At 43.1% G+C, this 21,507-nt stretch overlaps 1 protein-coding gene across 5 annotated transcripts in view; it reads left to right on the top strand.

The window, feature by feature from the left end:
- The window catches only part of LOC118365311 (axin-1-like), a 30,818-nt gene extending 21,818 nt beyond the window's left edge, over window positions 1–9,000 (top strand). For 4 of the 5 annotated variants that reach the window (XM_052518751.1, XM_052518750.1, XM_052518749.1 and 1 more), the window contains exons 5-10: window positions 333–470; window positions 2,555–3,111; window positions 3,270–3,428; window positions 3,573–3,824; window positions 5,788–5,937; window positions 6,197–9,000. In XM_052518751.1, coding sequence (XP_052374711.1) covers window positions 333–470; window positions 2,555–3,111; window positions 3,270–3,428; window positions 3,573–3,824; window positions 5,788–5,937; window positions 6,197–6,317 — 1,377 coding nt within the window. In that variant the 3' untranslated portion in view covers window positions 6,318–9,000. The remainder of the gene's footprint in view (window positions 1–332; window positions 471–2,554; window positions 3,112–3,269; window positions 3,429–3,572; window positions 3,825–5,787; window positions 5,938–6,196) is intronic. The other variant, XM_052518752.1, reaches the window with a different exon arrangement.
- Window positions 9,001–21,507: the final 12,507 nt, after the last annotated feature.

Below are 21,507 nucleotides of genomic sequence, written 5' to 3'. Positions count from 1 at the left end.
AAACCATGTCAAATCAGCCCTTGTAGGTACCACATTAGCTGCTAAGCAGTAGTCTTCTTGACTCTGGTTTGAGGTTATTGTTTTGGCACCTTAATTTCCATGACAGGTCCCCTGTTAGCGTTTCCCTGATAAACCGTAGACGTGTTTGATAAGTCTTTCCTCACGTTTTTTTTTTTTCATTTTCTCCCTTCTGTTCTATCAACAGAACAGCGCCGTGGCAACGGGGTTTATCCTTCCCCCCCCCCGGAGAAAACGGCAACAATGTTATCGGCAAATGGCTACCGGTACAATTTGAAATGAACTGGAAATTGTGTGTTTCCCCCCTCTGTTAGCGCACCAACCGGATACCAAAGGACATTCACGTGGAGCCGGAGAAGTTTGCGGCGGATCTGATCAGCCGGCTGGAGGCAGTGCTGAGGGAGAGGGAGGCCCAGGAGAAACTGGAGGAGCGGCTGAAGAGAGTCCGATTGGTACGTTGTTGTCCACAGAAGTACCGCCATGCTTGTCGGTGTGATCCCCCTCCCTGGTGGGGCGCAATACTACTCTATACACCCACCCATCATCCTCTTAACAACCTCTTACCATGTTCTTCACAGCCGTTTGTCTGGTTGTCTGTCATAAGGTACACTGTAATACCTCTGTTGTTTGAAAGGACCTGGTTGAGTCATTCAAAGGAAACCGACATTATTCCATTATGAATCATTGATAGAAGTGTGGCTCTGTTATCCTGGATCCCTTTTTGTCTCTGGCATCAGATGGAACACCTGTAGACAGCCTGAGCCACTTTTGAGCCTGGCGCACTGTAATGACTTTGTTTGAAGTCAGTTGGAGCGTGAAGAAATGCCTGCGCTCACCGCAAATGGAATCTCTTTCGGTACACAGAGCCAGGTCTTACGTCTCAAGGCAGATATTTTATGTCGTTTGGCCCATATGTAAGAGGAGCCGCCATCATGGAACAGTAGGTTTCTCTTTATTAAGAGCTGGTGGCAGACGGGAGTGTCAAATAGTGACTCTATTAACTGATATTCTTACCTAAATCAAAGATAAGCTAGTACCCCTTCCATTCCTCTCCACTGCTCTCTGACCTGGTAATCATCCACAGACTTACACCCTGATCTCGCTGAATGTGGCCTCAATCCAATGTTGATTGATGGAGAGGTCACATGCGGTCTAGGCATACTCCCTCAGTAGTGTCTGAAAGGAACGGGTCAATAGAGCAGGATAGCCTGTCATATTGCTGTTGACTGATGAAATAGTTAGTCGTAAATTATACAGAACCTTTAGGATCAATGCATTGTTGCCACGGATAGAGAAATAACTTAATAGGCGTTTTTCACTTGACTTTTCAACGCTCTGAATATTGGCCCACCTAATGTATAATTTACATGTTCAATAGCAGCAGTACATTCCACTTCCCTGAGGTGAGAGTGAGTGAGAGAGACTCGGTACATCACATTCATTAGTAGATGCCTTTTAGCAGGATGGGCTCAGCAGGTCTGGATCTGGCCTCATTTTGGCACGAACAGGGTAACTGAGAGTGCAGAGCAATGGCCTGCACAGCTGCTCTGAGCCAGAGACCGAGAGCCAGGCCAGTATCTGCTCGCGCCAGTCAGACCCTCGTCAAAAAGTCCTTCGCTCCCGCCCAGGATTCCTCTACCTGGAGTGAGCATCAAAGCCTCCACCACATAAATTGCCCACTGTTATTTGCCACTGATTCCCACGTTGAAATGCCATCAAAGGTGTGTGGGAAGGGTGAGGCGGTGAGGAGCCAATGGGGGCTGATGTGTTTTAGTTAGGGGAGTGGAAGACCGAGTCCACAAATCCTTAGCAATTCAGTTTGTTACAGAGACAGACCTGGTGAAATGGCTGTAGGTGTCATACAGTTAGTTACTATGGCTGTGTGTGCCATACAGTTAGTTACTATGGCTGTGCGCGCCATACAGTTAGTTACTATGGCTGTACGCATCATACAGTTAGTTACTATGGCTGTACGCATCATACAGTTAGTTACTATGGCTGACTGCGCCTTTTGTCTAGGAACTAGTACATAGCAATATAATAGCTTGAAATATATCGAGCTATTTAATTGTAGTAAAAATCAAGGGTCTATTGAGCGGTAAGATTATGCTGGCAGACGTGATGTAGAGCGAAATAGCTTTGCACCACAGAGGAAGAACATTGCCTCTGCAGCAGAGCCGTGATAATGCCACGGCACGTGTTAACACATGGTCTCGTGGAAGTGTGCCATCTGCTGGTGTGACTGATTGGAACAAATTGCCTTTTGCCTTTTGAAATGACTTTAGCAGTTGTTCTTTCACAATGTGGTGAGTTGGGGCTCCATTTATTTTCTTGGGAAATGACCAGACACTGAAGCTCATACATGTGGGTTGTAATTGCGATATGTCTCGATGTACAGCACAAATTAATGTGTAGGATATATTTGTGTATTATATACTGACGTGGTCTCTGATATGTCAACTTGTAGTATTGCTGTTGAGTTGGGTAGTAACCATCTGCAGTATATTTAATGATCATTTATTTTTCTTTCTGGAAGGAGGAAGAGGGTGAGGATGCAGACATCTCCACATCCACCTCGTTCTCCAGTCACAGACTGCCCCCTGGTGCCCACCCACAGCACTACAACAACCCCCGCTACTCTGACATCGGCTACAATGGCCTGGCACTGCGTCCTGACGCCCACGAGGAGAACCCCGAGAGCATCCTGGACGACCACGTCCAGCGAGTCATGAAGACCCCCGGCTGCCAGTCCCCGGGCACCGGCCGCCACTCTCCCAAGTCCCGTTCACCCGACGGCTTCCCTGCAGGTGGCAAGGTGCCCGGACCTGGGATGCCACTGCCCACAGGCCCGGGCAAACACCCAGCTCGGCAGGGGCCCAAGGGAGAAGCTGCCAGCCAGCAATACCACCACAAACACGTGCACCACATCCACCACCCGGCCGGAGGGAAGCCCAAAGAGCAGGTGGAGGCTGACGCAGCCACGAGGGTCAATGGTAACTTCCACTGGGGGATGGAGCAGCACAACTATGGGTCCAAGTCTCGCAACTATGCTGACGGCATGGGCCCCAGCCCGATTGATCCTATGGGCTACAGGTACACACAGAGACACACAGCCCCTTCATGTCTCTTTGAATTATGTTTTTAGTTCTTCCATGTCTCCGATGTTTTTTATTATACTTTTTTTATTATTATATATTTTTTTTACACTTGCCATTAACGTCATTGTCATTTTTATCACGCAATTTCCGTAGTAGCAAAGGTAGCACGCTATCGAAGCGGCCGTTTAAGAAGGCTGAGGAGGTGCGGACCTTTGAGGTGCCCGTGCCTCCGGAGGACGTGGAGAGGAACCAGAAGATCCTCCAGTGGATGATGGAGGGAGAGGCGGTCCGTAACAAGAAGAGCCCCTACGGGTGAGTTCCGGCTTTATGGGTCTTCCCCACGTAGGGAATCAGTAACGTACAACCACAGTGATGCAAGTCATTTGAATTAACACTGATCTGTATTATGGGGGTACGTGTACATTTGGGTCAAACAATGACAAGGATGTCTCCCAGGAGCACCACAGGGTCCAAGAAGACCCCGTCGAGCCACGAAGTGTCGCGGCCCAGCTCTGTGGAGCGTCCCGGGGCAGTGCATCCGTGGGTCAGCGCCCAGCTGCGGAACAATGTGCAGCCCTCACACCCCTTCATCCAGGACCCCACCATGCCCCCCAACCCGGCCCCCAATCCCCTCACCCAGCTGGAGGAGGCTAGGAGGAGACTGGAGGAGGAGAAGAAGAAGACGGGGACCTTACAGACCAAACAGAGGTGAGTCTGCGTTACCTGGGGAGGAAGGGGGATGTTTCTGTCACAGCCTGGTTCTTCGGGTCATGTCTAGCCATCCGTTGTATTGTTGTAGTGATTGTGGCAGCCATGTGACTGAATCCCCAAACTCATCCTTTTGATAATACAGGAAAAAAGGAATAATGTTATCGAAAAGTAATGTTTGTGCTGAAACAGCAAATGTTGGGGTGAGCTGAGGCATGACGGGGTCTCAGACCTCTAAAGAATGAAATATTCTTCCCTTTTTTTCCCCTCTTCACATTTCTCACTGATCAAACCCCATTTTGAGTAGCGTGATGCACTGACCAACCTGGTTTGACGTTTTCATTGCACATCCGTGCATGATCCCTGGTGTGTGTATCCTGGTGTGTGTGGCCCTGTGGCTGGTCCGTGTCTAACTCCCAGGGTTGTTGGGTCCTTCAGGTATGTGAGGGAAGTGATACAGCGGGGGCGCGCTGCCGCCAGGCCCGCCCTGTTCCCACCGCTCGCCGTGGTGCCTGCCGTCTCTGACACGGAGCTGTCCGAGTACGTCCACTCTGGTTTACCCCAGTAGCCCTTAACAGCCACCCCATTGGTCACAGCAGCACTCAAACCCCCTTCCCATTGGTCACAGCAGCACCCCACCTCACCACCTCCCATGTCTATCACCAGCAGCATCCAGACCCGACTGCTCTGTATCTGCACAGCCAAGCAGAGGCCTGTCTGTATGACTAGACTCCATAGAGATTAACAGAGGCGTATATGTTTGATTACTGGCATTAATACTTGTATCCCCATAATCTAGTAGTAGTTTCCTATACAATAACATATGTGTGTAGTTTAGTTTTTTGTCAATTAGAAATTCATCTTTGATCTGATTATTTGCTTACGTATGGGTGGGGATTAGAAAAGTCAGTCTCGCCTCTTCAACCATTTCTTAGTCAGACTGTAATCCATAGCTGCAGGGTGAGGGTGAAAACAGTGGATGACCGTGAGAATGATCATACCTTTGGCTTCACACTGGTGGGACGAGAGGGATTAGAATGACATTAAGTGGAGAGAGATGGGGAAGATAGAACTGGAAGACAGGGAGGGAGGTAGTAGGAGGCAGCAGCTAGGGAGAGGCGTGTACTGTAAGCTGCGTGGGGCGAGAACGCAGAGCTTTGATGTTCTCTGTGCGAAGCTGCTGTTTGTTTGATGTCCCGTGGCTTCTTCCTCCGATGGACAGTTTTTAGTGATGTAGGGGGACAGGATAGCTGCAGTAAGGAGCAGATGAAAGCTGGGCTATCCTGGCATAGCCCCTGGGCCTCTACAACCCCATCCTATCACTGGGCCTCCACCACCTCACCCCACACCATCAAACCCAACAACAGGCCCAGGGGCATGCAGTTGGAACACTACTTACTGTAGTAGCCTGCTCCCTGCTGGTAGCATTTGGGCATAACACCTCTTCATCACAATCTCATTTAAACTTGTGAGCATTTCCTTGCTGGAACAACATTACCCCCAATAACTCTGATAAATGAATACTTTCCCTGGACAAGGTCCTTAGGGCAATATTACCTGTACCGGGAGTGCTCAATTTGATAGCATTTTAGAGGAAATCAATGCTGTAAAGTCTCACATTGTGGCTCATGAAGTATTCCAATCATGAAACCGATTTTTTGAATTTGTTTGTCAAACAAATTTTTGCATTTATTGGTTGTCTCCTTTTTGGCAGACCTCTGGAAATCAAACTAAGGCCCCCCACTAGGGGTTCCCGGCCCCCCTGGTTGATTATGCTTCGCCCCCTAAACAGTCATTCACTGCATAGCAACTCTGGTGGCTGTCACAGCCAAAACATTTCTACGTTGTAAAGAGGGAGGATGAGTGACTTGAAATCTTGTTTTCTTACATCAGATTCTGACTGAGAGGAAAGGAAAACTTGACCTGACAAATTGAATGAACCTCTTGCTTTGTTTGTTTGCAGACATAAAGTGACGAAGAAGCCCGCGTGTGAGAACATTACGGTGGCCTACTACTTCTGTGGGGAGCCCATCCCGTACAGGACGTCGGCCAAAGGTCGCATGGTCATGCTGGGCCAGTTCAAAGAGCTGCTGACTAAGAAAGGAAGCTACAGGTGAGGTCACTACTCTACCTGGTGAGGCACAGGGAACTAGATTTACAGCATGACGTTATGTAACATTTTAGTCTATTGAACTCTGAAGTCCTTGAAATTGAATATCACGTTTTTGTTGTGTTTCTGGTCACCTGGAAAAGGATGAACCACATTCCAAAGTCAATTTTTTTCGTCTTGTGTAAATTTGGTGCATAATAAATCACGCTTTTTCAATGAACTTGAACTGACAAGCAACTGTTCTCTATCCAACCGACTCTAGGTATTTTTTCAAGAAGGTAAGCAATGACTTTGGGGTGGTGTTCGAAGAGGTACGCGAAGATGACGCCGTCCTGCCCGTCTTTGAGGACAAGATCATTGGGAAAGTGGAAAAGATTGATTGACATGGAGGTGGAGAGGAAGGAGACGTTCACAAAGTTGGCCTGCGGCGGCGCTATCGACGGATGAGCTGTTCACTTGAGAGAGACGGAGAGAAAGTGTTTGACTAGAGGGAGGATTGGCAGGGGAAGAAAATGTACGGAGCAAGTCGCTACAGGAGGGAATGGATGAAGGGATGAGAGAATGAGGAGACGAGTGCGCAGTGGTCACTGTGGTAGACCCTTGTGACTCCCGAGGCTTTCATATCTGCTCCGTGCCACTGCATTGTGCAGGCAGAGTAGGAAAGCATTGGACAACAACAACAACAAAAAGCTGACATTCTCTCCTTCAGTGTCTTTCTGAGTGTAATGTAATGTAGCATTGTACAATTTGACTAGAAGAAAAATGCTATGGATCTGCTTACTAAAGCAGCATATTATTTTTGATATGACGTATCAGAAGGTATCCTTTCTAATGTAAAAGCGTGTCATTTTTATGTGTGTTTGGTACCAGATGTGTACAGATTGTCTGTTTTTAAAACATAACGATAAAGTGTTATATTACCTATTTAAATATTTGAAAAGGCGGTCGTTTTAATCCTATTAAAGCGGTGGCGCTGTTCCAATTCGACGAGATCCAAGTGTTTTGACAGGGCTGTTTTTCAAGTATTGTAGGAACTATTACACAGCCCCCATGTTCTACCAAGTGCTTTTAATAGGAACACTCAACCTTTGCCAGTCCTCTAAAGTTAAGTGGCATTGAGTTATCGTGCTGCACTTATCATTGTATTATGCATTAGTGTCACTGGCGCAAAATGAAAAAGGAATGCCTTCTTGAGGTTGCCCTTAACTGATTCTGCATTCATGTTTTGCGTTTTTCAATTAGGAAGCGACATCCCCAGCAGTAGCTCGATCTGTGTCCAATGTACTGTACTCTTGAGGTCTATTAACTTTGCCCATAGTGTACGTATGTATGCACATTAAATACATGATTATTCCCATACCTGCAGACATCTGCCAACTTAAATTGATCCCCACTATGTTCAGTAACTTAGAATTTTCCTTCATTTCGGCCTTAATTGTAGCAGATCAGGGCAGAAAATAACGTCTTTGATCAGAGATAATCACAACCATTTGTGTACATGCTACTGACAGTTCAGATCCAGATTCTATTTACAGCCTAGAGCTTTTGTTAGGCATTTTAAGACCAGAGCCCATAGTAGAAGTCTCCTGAAGGTTCATACACGGGTGTCTGTGTCGAGAAAGGGTCTGTGTGCGGAAGCTTGTCACAAAGTAACTACCGCGCTCAATAGAGTGTTGATCGTCTAATGTGTGTTCACATGTATCCAGAAAGGCTCCTGACCCCATGGTTTCACACTGGACAACGAAAGGACATAGTATATGTTTACCTAGTAAATATATCACAAATACAGCTGAATAATGACTTGTAGCCTTTCATAGCTCTATAGAGCTACATTTGGTGCCTGGCAGAAATTGTCTCTAGAAATAACTTTAGTATGGAATGATCTATTTTTTTTTTTTTTGATAGGTCACAATACACCAAAGAGAGCAGTAGAAGTCGATGTGTTTGTCATCCCCTTTTCTCTTCTTTATTTACCCTCATTCACATGGGTACTCTTTTATTATTCTCCAAATCCCTGTGTTGAAGTGGAATTCTCTTGTACAATTTTCTAGAGCAGGGCTCTCCAACCCTGTTCCTGGAGAGCTACCCTCCATGTAGGTTTCCACTCCAACCCCAGCTGTAACTAACCTGATTCAGCTCATCAATCAGCAAATGACTACAATCGTTTGCGCTAGATTAGGGTTGGAGGGAACCTGCAGGACGGTAGCTGTCCAGGAACAGGGTTGGAGAGCCCTGTTCCTGGGCGTTGTGCCTGGGGGTCAGTGCAAGGCGGAATGTGCCAACAGTTGTGAATTAGGATGGTAAGGACATTTTTCATCAGAGTGCTGTATTGCTGGGTGTTGTTCTGTATCAACACCACGTATAAGAGGACGATCTCCTTTTCTGAGATGCTGTTTTTGTATTTATTTAGATGGATATTTTTAAAGAATCTGTATAAAGTTAACATACGTAGTGGACAACCCTCTATTGTTCCCGTGTAAAGATTTGAATAACCGTACTTTATGGTTTTATAGCGAGAGGCATTTACTCCATGATCTTTGACAATATTGGTACTCAGCCATCATCTGTCACGCTACAATGTAGAATTTGTCTCACTTGTTATAATTATTATTAGATGTTCACTGTCTGTATGTATTACCAATGGAGGGCAGTGATTCTTACTGTGAAAGCCCCAAAGTGAACTCCCCCCCCCCCCCCCCCTCATGGTCAATGAAATGTATATAACGACCATCACAGAGTGCCTTTTATTGCCATCCTCTCATGTCATCCGCTACGTGATTCTCAAGTGTTACCAAGGCCTTGCTTTTATATTTTTATTTAGCGTCTTACAAACCATGTTCTGTTCAACTGTTTCCTATGTCACATCTCACTTTGGATAGAAACGTTTTGTGTAAATATGTAAAAAAAAAAATAATAATAATAATAATTTGTACATGTCATCAACCAGCAATTCACTTTAGGAGATATTCAATACCCCGGACCTGTTTCTTAGTGCTGAGTTGTGCGGTTATCATTTAAAGGTACTTCAACAATGAATACATGTAATAAACCTGAACTTCTCCATTACCTGTAGTCATTCAAATGTGTTGACTGATTTTAAATCTAACACTTTTAACACTATAAACTAACAACACTTTATGAAATACTTAATATCCTATTAAACTATACTTCACTATAATGTGTTACCCACAAAGTAGAGTTACAATAAATAAAACATCTGCAGTGTTTGACTGGCACAGCTTCAACTGAAGGTGGCAGTCTTAATCCGCTGGCATTGTGAGCGTTGCTTGAAGTGGGCTGGTTCTCACCCGTACTGGTACCTGCACTTCAAGTGTTCTACTGCTTGACCACTGGGAACCTCTTATAGAATATTGGCTCTAGAATAGGACACCTAAATCAGGCCTGTAACCTACCTAGTACTGCAGTCCATGACCAGCAGAGTGAGAGAATCATTTGCTCGTGTGAGGAGGAGATTCTCAAACCTGGTTGTGAGATGACAGCAGTTTCAGACAAAGCCTTTGATAATGGTCCTGGAGGTGAACTTTGGAGAGTGTGGCTGTTGTCTGAATAACAGTTCAGGCTTCCAGATTGAGGTGATTAATTGGAACATTACTACAGAATCAAATCTTGAGAATCAGAATCAAACTCTTGATTGACTTGTTGTGGATTGTATTAGAACAGCTTTGCTTTTTTTGTTAATGAGTTTGAATCAAGTTTGAAGTATTTCAAGTCTAACTACAAAGGAAGATTTTGCAGTTCACTCTTGTCAGTGAACAATCCTTAACTGTCTATTGACACCCGCGAGTCAATCTAAGTAACACCATTTTAAAAATCCCCATCAAAATCCGTAAAATTAAGCTCGAGGTAACAGTTTGCATTGGCTGAATCTCAATCCAATGATTGCGCCTGTGTCGGCCTTCCGCATCTGCGGTGGAATGTAGTCGAGCTACGGTTTGTCCTGCAAACTATGACCCCCACAAGTGTCACGGGAGTAGTCTGAAGATAACCCATACAAATGAATGGAAGTATGGAGGTAGATTTGTGTCCCAAAAATATGGGGTTTAATTATGTGAGAAGAAAACAAATCCGGAGCTTTCTTAAATCTCCTAGATATAGGACAGACACTTCAAAGCCTTATTCCTTATGAGTACATTTTTTTTTTACATTTATGATTGTGCCATTCAATGCATTTCTATAGGCTATAGTATATATTTTTGGGGATACCGAAAGGGGTCGTAAAATTCCAAATCAAATAGCTAAATGATCTATGGTATGACCATCTAAAACAATTGTATATGTTAGCTTTGTACCCCAACGACCTTTAGAGGTTAACCTGGCCCCTGCGCATACAGACACAAGTCAGACGTAAGCGCTAACATTTAACGAATGACAGACTTGATTGATTCACTTTGATGTAGACTTACGAAGGGATCATGTTGTGATAAGAGTCAGATTCAAGTACATGCAAGATGGGTTTGTATGTGAATACATGTTATTAAGTTAAGATGGTTTGTGGAAATGCTGGACGTTTGTATAAAGCGGAAGCAACGTTACATTTAAAACAAGTGTTCTCAGAAATGACAGGGTTTTCAGATCAAAACTGATTAGTGCATTTTGTAGGACGTTCTCCATCAACCTTCAATGACACTCTTCAAGTCTCCCTGCCGTGTGGGTGATTAGGCATCGAGCAATCTCCTTATAAAGAGCTCTTCATATATCTGCACATTAGCTACTGTTACTGCTCAGAAATATCTTCCTTTGTCTTCCAATCCCTAGTTTGAGGCTTAGTCCCAGACAAGTGTTAAAAACACTGCTGCTAACACACTGTCGGTTAATTGTGTTCTCGCTCACTTCTTTCCGATCCAATAGCAGTACCGTGAGGCCCCTGCTGTTTCATCCCAACAGGCCCCCAGCTCATATAGACTTGTAATTAGTTCTGGAACACAGTGTTGGGCTCCGTTTAGAGAAGCAAGCAGCTTAATTGAAAAAGTCAGATCATTAGTGTGTTCTCCAGCAGTGCCTAAAACTAGCCAGACCAAATCAAAAGAAATAGGCCTTCGTTAGTGGTCGCCACAGCTCCAAGATATATATATAAATATACTGTATATTGTTTTTGCAAAAACTTTGCTCTTCGCACCCTTTTGCAATGAACATCAATTGGAGGTTGTCTGTAATGATCAGACGCGTGCTTTTCTTCTCACTTCTGATGGAGACTCTGTGTACTTCCCAAGCCGGTTTGATCTCTCTTCACACCATCCCTGTTGATGACTCGCTTTGTATGATGCTGTTATGTCCTTTTCCAGCATCCTCGGTTCTTTACCATGTACTAGTGTAAGTCTACTGCGTTTTGTCAGACCATAGTGTTCTTCATTGTCTTGACACATGCACACAAGCAGCAGGATGCACCTGCTTAAAGCATGAACATGCACTGACATGCACTTCCTGTACCTAAAGAAAGGCCACACTGAAACGTTGGCTAGGCTGGTGACTTCAGATACAGCTATATCAGTACGTCATTGTACACATTGTACATGCTGTGCTTAGTATGGAGACCTGCACTGGACTGTACATCAAAAGTCAGAAATGAATGTCAGCCTGTCAGGTCACTATTGTCCAATGGCCCAGGCTAGCGGAAGGTAAATGCCAGTCCAACCTCCTTTCATGCATAACCTTCCACACTGCCTCGCGTACTTTACAGGGTCATAGACCTATAAATGGAACATATCCTTTGTGTGTAACCCCCAAGTAGGCAATGTTCTGACGGAGAAACCTGTATTGACTGGGAGCAGTGTGTGAGAAACAGAGGGAGGAGGGAGGGATAATATATTTTAATTGCATGCAGTCCTTGTATTGCTGACTAATTTATACGCGTTTTAGATTGCAGCACAGCAGTCAATAAATCCCACTGAACCCGAGTCTGAAATCCCCATGGTAACCGAATCTAAACACTCATATTTTATTTAATCACGATACATCCTTTCGAGGTAAACGTCAATATGGCCCCCATCAAGATACCAGGGTGAAGATATGCTCCCCTTGAATCAATTATTGCTTTTCGTTAGACTGTGCCAGGACTCCCACTCTACATTCAGACAGTTATACAGTCGCTGTTGCTGTGTGTGGGGGTGTATCCAGTGTTGATAATCACTGGAGTCTAAAGCACACATAAAAAAGCAGCTGGGCATGTTACTCCCACCCAACAGAAACAGTATGCCTAATTAGACTCAGTCAATTCATCGTGCATGGCCGAGAGGAATGCGCAGCCAGCAGCACATACAGGATGTCCCTCGTGTAGAAAATGCACCATTACAGTACTTGTTGTTTATGACATATTCTGCTTAACGTTTGTGGGCAGCTAAATAGAACCATGCCAATGATGTAGGTAGGATAATCATCATATAGGTGTCATTAAAACTGTCAACTGTCTACGAGCTGTGTTCTATGGATATGACAAAAGAAAAGTGGGAAAAGGAATGAAGAAATGTCAGTCAGGTTCTGTGCTGGTGTGAAAAACAGCGTTGATGAAACCACATTGTAAACGGGCAGACCGTGAGCCCACTTCCATGTGGTCAAACCAGTCAATAACACAATGGATGTGTCAAACGAATTGCAACATGCATCTTTTCTAACTGCGCCATAGTAACAGTCGGTTCAGTTGAGCTATTTTCTGCTGTATATTTTCCCACTGCATGGGGTTGTGTTAATTGTTGTGAGAAACGTCTTAATGTGACTCAGCTCAGCCCCTTCATTTCCTCCCCACTTACGAGACTTGTAACATGAATTGTTGTATTTGTGTTTATTGTGGATTCCTGGGCTCCAGCAACATTAAGGCAGTTATATACAATAACAAATATTACATAACACTTTTCACAATACATTAGGTGTGTTCCCTCAGGTGCAACAAAACTAGGGCCTGTAGGACCTGCCTTGATGAAAAGGAATCCTAAATCAAATAGTATGAACATGTTAAGATTTTGTTGTATATTCATTCGACCAGAACACTCTCAGTTCAGGATACTCTGTTCAAAGTGCAGCACTCTGGCATATCACACATTTCTCACAGCTTGAGAAATGTCAAATCAATTAAAAACACCACTGGTGTCCTGGATACATCATGAGGGTAGGGGGCAGCATTTGGAATTTTGGATGAAAAGCGTGCCCAAATTAAACGGCCTTCTACTCAGGCCCAGAAGATAGGATATGCATATAATTAGATCTGGATAGAAAACACCCTAAAGTTTCCAAAACTGTTAAAATAATGTTTGTGAGTATAACATAACTGATTTGGCAGGCCGAAAACCTGAGAAAAATCCATTCAGGAAGTAGGATTTTTTTGTTTGTTGTAGTTTTCTATTCAATGCCATTACAGTATCCATTGACTTAGGACTCAAATTGCAGTTCCTATGCCTTCCACTAGTTGTCAACAGTCTTTAGACTGGCTTGTATTCTGAAAAATGAGGGAGTAAGAGCAGTCTGAATGAGTGGACCCTGCCGTGTCACAGAGCTTTTTCATGCGCGCGGCAGAGAGAGTGCCTTTCTTGTTTACCTTTTATATTGAAGACGTTATTGTCCGGTTTAAATATTATCGATTATTTAGGCTAAAAACAACTTAAGGATTGAATATAAACATCGTTTGACATGTTTCTAAAAACTTTACGGATGCCATTTTGATTTTTTGTCTGCCTGTTGTGACTGCATTTGAGCCAGTGGATTACTAAAGAAAACGCGCAAACAAAACAGAGGTTTTCAGATATAAAGAGAGACTTTATTGAAAAAAGGAACATTTATTGAATAAATTAATGTCTTCTGAGTGCAACCATATGAAGATCATCAAAGGTAAGTGATTCATTTTATCTCTATTTTTGACTTGTGTAACTCTTCTACTTGGCTGGTTACTGTTTGTAATGATTTGTCTGCTGGGCTATGTTTTCAAATAATTGTAAGGTATGCTTTCGCCGTAAAGCATTTTTAAAACACCGTGGTTGGATTCACAAGAAGTTAATCTTTAAACCTATGTAAAATAGTTGTATCTTTTCTGAATTTTTATAAGGAGTATTTCTGTATTTGAATTTGACGCTCTGCAATCTCACTGGATGTTGGCCAGGTGGGACGCTAGCGTCCCACATACCCTAGAGAGGTTTTAATAAAGAAAGCAATTTGTGGAAGGTCTGTGACAGTGTTTCCCAACCCTGGTCATCGAGTACCCCCAACAGTATACAGTTTTGTTGTAGCCCTTGGAAACACTGGTCTATGAAATCAGGTCCCTCGTAATATCGGGGATCGGATCGAAGTTGAGTCAGATATTCTCAGGGATCCATCGATTCTTAGAGAGGTCATGTAAAACATTTATAATTGTGTTATAAACCAACATATCACATCAAAAGGGCTTTAGTCACTGGATGTCATTAGTGATGGAAGTGATGGCTGTGACTGACATTTCACCTCCACTATGTTTTTCATACAGTGATGGCCATCACTTTGTTTCAGACTATTTGGTTGTCTGATCACTCCTGCAGTCATAGCTGCTGCTGTATCAGTCTTAGCTGCTGCAGGCTATTGAAGCGATACAGAATCAAGACTACTCCTTTGCTTTCATCCAGACTACAGCATGTAAACCACAGGTGTGTTTGAGTGCTCGTCAAGGGTTGTAAGTGCTATGAATTTTGCCCTCTTCGTTCCACATTATCTTTCCCACTGATGTTGCCATATTTGGATGTTTAGGGGTAATGTTTGTAATCTGATGAAGTGTCACATCCAGGCCTCTTACACCTATTGCTTTGTTTAATTTTTTGCTGTTCTTTTTTTAGTGCGCATGGTATCCCTTCTCAATCTAATCATCTTCCTAAACCACTGTAGAATATTGATTGAGCTGTTATCACTCTCTCTCTCGCCCTCGCTCTCACTCCCTCTCTCGCTCTCACTCTCTTTCTCTCTCACTCTCTTTCTCGCTCTTGCTCTCGCTCCCGCTCTCTCTCTGCCTCTCTCTCTTCAATCCCTCAGCACTTGAGCTGCAGTATTCCAATGCTTTCCATGCTTCATTTCCACTCCATCTTAGCCCTCACCACACTTTCTGCTTCAGAATACTGAACATCAAGAGCTATCTTCTTTTACCCCATCTATCTCCTCTCATTTTCATTTCTTCCTTGGGATATTCCCATGTGGCACACAGAATGGCTTCAACATTTTTACTCTCAAAGCTCTGGTTTTCAGTCTTGCTCCTTAATGTGTAGCCAGTGTTTCAATAGATATAGAGATGCTTTCTGTTCTTAAATCATAGTCTGTCTTGAATATACTTGTCATGGATCCCTCCGGGAACTTTCATCACGCACACCTGTCCCCGATTCACACTGATAAGTATTTGTATAAAAAGTGCCCTTTGTTCACCATGGTGCTATCGATTATCGTTACAATGTCCGTTGGTGCGTGTGAGTAGCTGTGCTGTGTTTTGGGCTTTCCTGCCCTTGTGGATTGCGTAGATGATTACGGGTCTCGTCCTCTGTGATAATCATCGTGCGCTTGTGTTATTCATTTGAGCTACTCCTCGCTCTTTTGTTTGGGTTTCAACCCTGTGTTTTGTTATGTGTTTGTTTGGTCTTCGTCCCTGTCACGGAATTCTAGGAATGGTGGGTGTATAGGAATGGTGGGTGTATAGGAATGGTGGGTGTAGAGTCAGGCGCAGAGAGCAATACTTCCAATCGATGCGTTTATTTCACTTGGTCTAGTCAACAATCAGGCAATGACCATAAATCAGGTATGTCTCCAAAAACCAGGAAATAACATACAACAAATGACCCAGGAGAAAAACAACTTCAAATAGACCATTGATGAACCAAGATAAGAAACAGGTGAAAACAATCAAGACAAAACTAACAGAAAAGAAAAAGGTATCAGTGGCAGCTAGTAGACTGGTGACAACGACCGAACAGGAGCCACCTTCTGTGGAAGTCCCAGTGCCTTTTGAATTATTTTATTTATCTGTTATTTTACCAGGTAAGTTGACTGAGAACACGTTCTCATTTGCAGCAACGACCTGGGGAATAGTTAGAGGGGAGAGGAATGAATGAGCCAATTGAAAACTGGGGATTATTAGGTGACCATGATGGTTTGATGGTCAAATCACTGTACTGTCACAGATCACTCCGGAACTTTCATCACGCACACCTGTCCCCTATTCCCACTGATTCATATTTGTATATATGTGCCCTTTGGTTTCCATGGTCTTGTCGATTATTTTACAATGTCCGTTGGTGCATGTGAGTAGCTGTGCTGTGTGTTTTGGGCTTTTATTGCCCTTGTGGATTGCGCAGATGATTACGGGTCTGTGTGTTAATCATCGTGTGCGTGTGTTATTTATTCAAGGTACTCCTTGCTCTTTTGTTTTGGTTTCAACCCTGTGTTTTTGTTACGTGTTTGTTTGAGACCAAACAATACTCTAGAAATCATATGGAGGTCAATTATACTACTTTATATGCTGTATACTGCATGTGGCCTTCATATGTAAATAGCGGCGTTATGGTAAAGCATACTTTTCAGATTTTATTTTGTGTGGATCCCCATTGAGGCCTTTCCTCGCGTTCATCAGAAATGTATAGATATGGCTTCCAGCCTGTTGTCTGCAGAATGCATTCATTCAATTTGCGTGTGTGTGTGTGTGTGTGTGTGTGTGTGTATTTTCCTCACCATGCCGCTGCCTTTGATTTTCACAGTGCTAGAGATCCAGACAGAAAGAAATCAAGGGCTTTGGGATGTCACAGCCATGTCTAGGCGAAAAATGAACAGTAAAACATGTCAAGTGGAGAATTGGGAAACGTGAACATCATCCAAAATTCTGCTTGTCTAAAACATTGATACTCCAGCCGTAAACTGCATTCATCTGGGTTTCTTTGCAAATGTATATATAAAATGTAACATCTGCTCAAAATTCTAATCTGTGACTAGATTTTTATCAGCCCATTTGTTGTCCTCAGTATACAGTAATCCTACACTGGTATCTTGCTCAGAGGTGAAAGGGAGAGACCACATGCAGCATAAAAAATGCATAATCATTGATTTGTGGACCTGTAAGTAACTCGTACTCCCTGTGAAGACTGCAGCCTTCACCGTATAAAATAGAGAAAATACAGCTACTAACGCAACTCTTTTCAATTCTCTTTAAACAAGAATACGTTTCAAAGCGATGGCAGGATCATGCCGAGAAGAATCCAAAGCCTTGTACAACGGAGAGCTCTGTCAATATTGCACCTACTGTTGTTATTTTTTAAGTGATTTTTGAAGAATGTTTTTTTTTATATATATATATATTTGGGGGGTGGTTGATAACCTTGAGCTACAACATCTGGTGTTAACCCATGGATTTACAGGATTGACTATGGCAAGTCTGTTTACTTGGCTATAGCTAGCTAGCTAACATTAGCTGGCTAATCTAAATTTCAATGATGAAATTTCCACCTGCCCAGGTTTCTGGAAGGACTGTGAGGGGATGTCAGAGGCTCGCCTTGTGGGAGACTGTTGCTGATTACTGCTGACGTGTGGTGGTCTCTAAGGCGCTTATAGCTGACGAAGTATCACCCAGGTGGGTGCTACACTTTTCAGTGGTGAATCTGTTCCGACCGCGGAGGAGGAGTCGCTGTGAACTTCAGAGACAAAGGTGCCTGATGAATAGCTCCTGCCTGTCTGAATAATCTTACTCCCTAGCTGGCCCATCGACACCAGCTTGACTCAAGCTTCTCCTGTACAGAACTGCATTATCATCTAGCTGTGGAAGACCAGCTCCCTGACCTCTTTTTTTTTGTGTGTGTGAATGAGAATCTGTACGAAAAGTGCTATTATTATTATAAAGATCCGATTAAATTACTAGAGGAGCTATGTTATAAACCCTCAAAGTTCCAGAATGGTATGAAAATGGCAGCCATTGTGGTCAGGCAGAAATCCAAACCAGTCTAATTGGAATGAATGGCAGTAGAGGCATAGGTGATCCATTCCTTCTTTTACTGATGCAGGGAAATAAAAGCAAGGCATGTGCAGGGGTGTCATTTCAGCTAAACCTAGGGTATGGCAGGGGGTGGGGTTTATAAAGTTCAAGCTCATTTACTGCATTTCTACACAATTCAAAACTCTAAAATGCATTTTGGAGAACAAAAAAAACCAACCCAAATTTACTCCAGCCATTATCACCTTGGCTACTGTAACTTCATTCACCTCAGTCGACAGGAGACTTAACATTCTACAAACCCGTCATACAGCAATTCTCTGCTATGCGCACTAGCTCAGCACCGGGATCAAAAAGTCTAGTTTCATGTCAAGTCAAACAGCAGTTATCTAGCCATCTAGAGACATCTTCCAGATCTGCACTGCTTTGAGAGAAAAGTTCACTCACTGCAGAGCTGTGTCAATGCGCTCTCCATAGGCCTAAAGCCAGCTCGCCGGCCAAACGACCTTCCCGTCCTGCTCTGAGTTATCCGCATGGTCCATAAACCAGCCCACTATTACTGCTAAACTGCATTTGCCTTTTAATCGGGATTGAAATGATTTTAGTAGCCTTTTTTAAATTGTTGGTGCTGAGCTAGGGTAAGGCGACTGCCATCCTTTGCCATACCGAAGTGACACCCCTGGGCATGCGATGTATCAGAAATTGTGCTACAGAATTATTGTCAAGCAAAAATATTGTCATATCATTATAAATGTCTCAATGTTTGTTTTCTTGAAAAGCTGTGTGTTGTACTATGATGATACAATATTGATACTTGTTGCATTTACAAGTTTTCTAAGTCCTGTCAACTAATTTCAGCAGTGTATGGCTGTGGATTGACTCCATTGTTTGTATGGAATGTAGGTCATTAGATTTTTGGGGGGGAATCATTCCACTTAAACCTTCTGGCTAGATAGCAAATAAACATGAGTTGTTTTACATAGCATCTTATTACAGCACTGGCTGACCAATGGCTTCACAACTCCCTTACCAAAATGTCTGACCTTTTATATCATCATAACGAGGTTCCTGACCTAGTATTCTAGTATTCTAATTCCTAATTCTAAAATAATTCCTCACGGTCCTTAGATTAACCTGTGCTTTGTCAATCTCAAACCATATATCCAACTCCCTGGCATTACCCACTCTTGACCCAACCATTGATTTCCCTTTAATAGCTGATCTGTCCATGCCAACCTTGCCTATTAGTGCTTTCAATATTCTAGATATTTGATAGTCAAGAGGGACTCACAGCACCACTATCAGCAAGTAGGGGTTAAGTATACTGTATTTCCTTTAAGGGTCCGTAGGCACACGTGGCAGCATTTTAAGCCTAAGCACATTCTTCAAGCTCCGTCCTTCAGCCAGCCACGTAGTTCTTGTTGGATTGTTGTTGGATGTTTCCACAGTCCTTGTTTGATTTCACATATTGGATTGAACAAGCACTCTTGCCCAGAGAAAGTTTTTAATTTGTGAATGTTTCCTACCATTTATATGGCTGGTGCCTTTCTAATTAGGCCTACATCTGTTGCAGTAGGACAAGGCTTCTTTTGCAGGGAGCGAGGAGGATAATAAATGGAATCCGTGGGTGTGGATTACATCCCCTATGCAGACACCAGCCCTGAGCTGGAATTACTAATGAACAGACACAACCAGAGTGGATATATTAGGCCCTGTGTTGGAAACTGTTGGAACACCTGCTCATATAACCATTACGCGCAGGACGCGCAGTGGTCGTAGACATAATTACAGTGACCTATTTCAAAAAACAACTTGCAAACCTCTAATAATTTGATATCAATGAGACAGACACATGTAGTAGTCACAGACAATCGAATGTATACATGTGTACAAAATGACCAAGTGGAGACCGCTATAAACTGTCATATACCAGATATAGGATTATCAAAAGCAGAGATGGAGCTTGCTAACTGCATGCTGAGTGTTGGAAATGATTAAGTCCCTTATTTTAGAGAATTAAAGTGTGTGTGTGTCCGTGCATGCGTGTGTGTAGTCTGTTCTGCCTGACTTTCTTAGATCCATGTCAAGCAAAAGGGCTTTAAAAAGAACAGTCTATATCATGCTAAGAAGTAACTGGGGTGAGTTTTTTTCAAACGTCTATTTATGTTCCAAATTGTTATTAGAGTTAATTCTACCCTGAGTCATAGCAACCGGAGGCTGAAGTCTCATAGATCACGTTTACTGCTGCTTGACACCCACAGGTTTTGGGAACGGAGGGGTGTAAACAGCATCAAGGCCATGACTAAAGCACCACTCCTCTAGACTTTCTGCTCTGCTATGATCATCTTCACAGGAAGTGTCTACACTGCAGATGGGTTCTGGGGGAAATGGAGGTTATGGTTTGTCCACTCACCTCTATGACTTTTCCTTGGATCATCAGTAATTACAACACATTACTACGTATTTCACATCTTCTTTCAAGAGATAATCTAACAGCATATTCCCTATATACACTTAGGGTATGTTTGTAATCCACCCAGTTGGCCCACACTTTATCACCCAAGCTAAATAAAGTCCGTAATGCTCATGAGAGAGGAGAGACTGTTACACAAGAACAGATTCAATTCAGTACAAGCCTGACACCTATACAAATGAAACTATTAATCACTAACCACTAAATTGTTATTCAAGAAAAAAGGTGTCTGAGGCTTAAAGCAATAAGGGTAGCCTGATATAAAAACTTTAAGTGTCTTAAATAAGGGTCTTGAGGAGTTAGTAACTCTCCGTGGTGAGAGACAATGATGTATTTTTCAATTAAAAAGACAATTAGATGGAGTATTGACCTGCTGGAAGATAAAACAGTTCATAAAATTAAAGACCAGACATTTTGCCAGTTTGTCGGAACACATTTAATTTGTTTGTCACAAATGTTTCAATTATCCTGCTTCTAGTTTGGTAATATTGAAGGATAATGGACATTTTAGGATACCAATGAAATTGTCTTTGAAAGATAACTCATTGCAGTTGTATCATCTGCCCACAGATTGAAGTTTGACAATGTCAAACAGTAAGGCACTTGATTCTTGACTCAGCTGGTGCGTGGACATGGATTTGAATCTCTGTCTTTTTTCAATATACAAATCCAGGACATTGTGTCCGAGCTGCGTCATTCTGGGATGGAGGAAGTCTCCCGCACAATAGAGTTCTCCCAACAATGAGTCAGGGAACACATCTCAGGGACGAATTCGTAGAGACAAACCACTCTCTATTTAACTTCAAATCTTGTACCACCACTGTACAATTGGCAGATGTTCGTCAATTACCGTGTGCCAAAATAAAAGCTTTCATCCCAGTCTTAATTGCTTGCTTTGCGTTTTGAGTGTGACAAGCTACATTTCCGATTGAAATGCCTTACAGTGTGATTACATTAAGGAATGCACTCCCACCATGATGATGATACACTGATGAGTCAAAATCATGCTGTTCATGCATAACGTTGCTTTCGTGTAGCACACATTGGCCAGAGTCATTCTGTAATGTCTATGCATGATAATTACATTTGACTTTCTTCTTTTACAAGCTTTATTCTTTAATCAGGAGCTCCTTCAAAGTGAAGCAGATGCAACTCCTGTATGCAAATGCTG

This window comes from Oncorhynchus keta, chromosome 5, assembly GCF_023373465.1.
Source record: "Oncorhynchus keta strain PuntledgeMale-10-30-2019 chromosome 5, Oket_V2, whole genome shotgun sequence".
Lineage (NCBI taxonomy): Eukaryota > Metazoa > Chordata > Actinopteri > Salmoniformes > Salmonidae > Oncorhynchus > Oncorhynchus keta.
The sequence above is the reverse complement of the archived record's forward strand: the minus strand, read 5'-3'. Positions and strand labels throughout refer to the sequence as shown.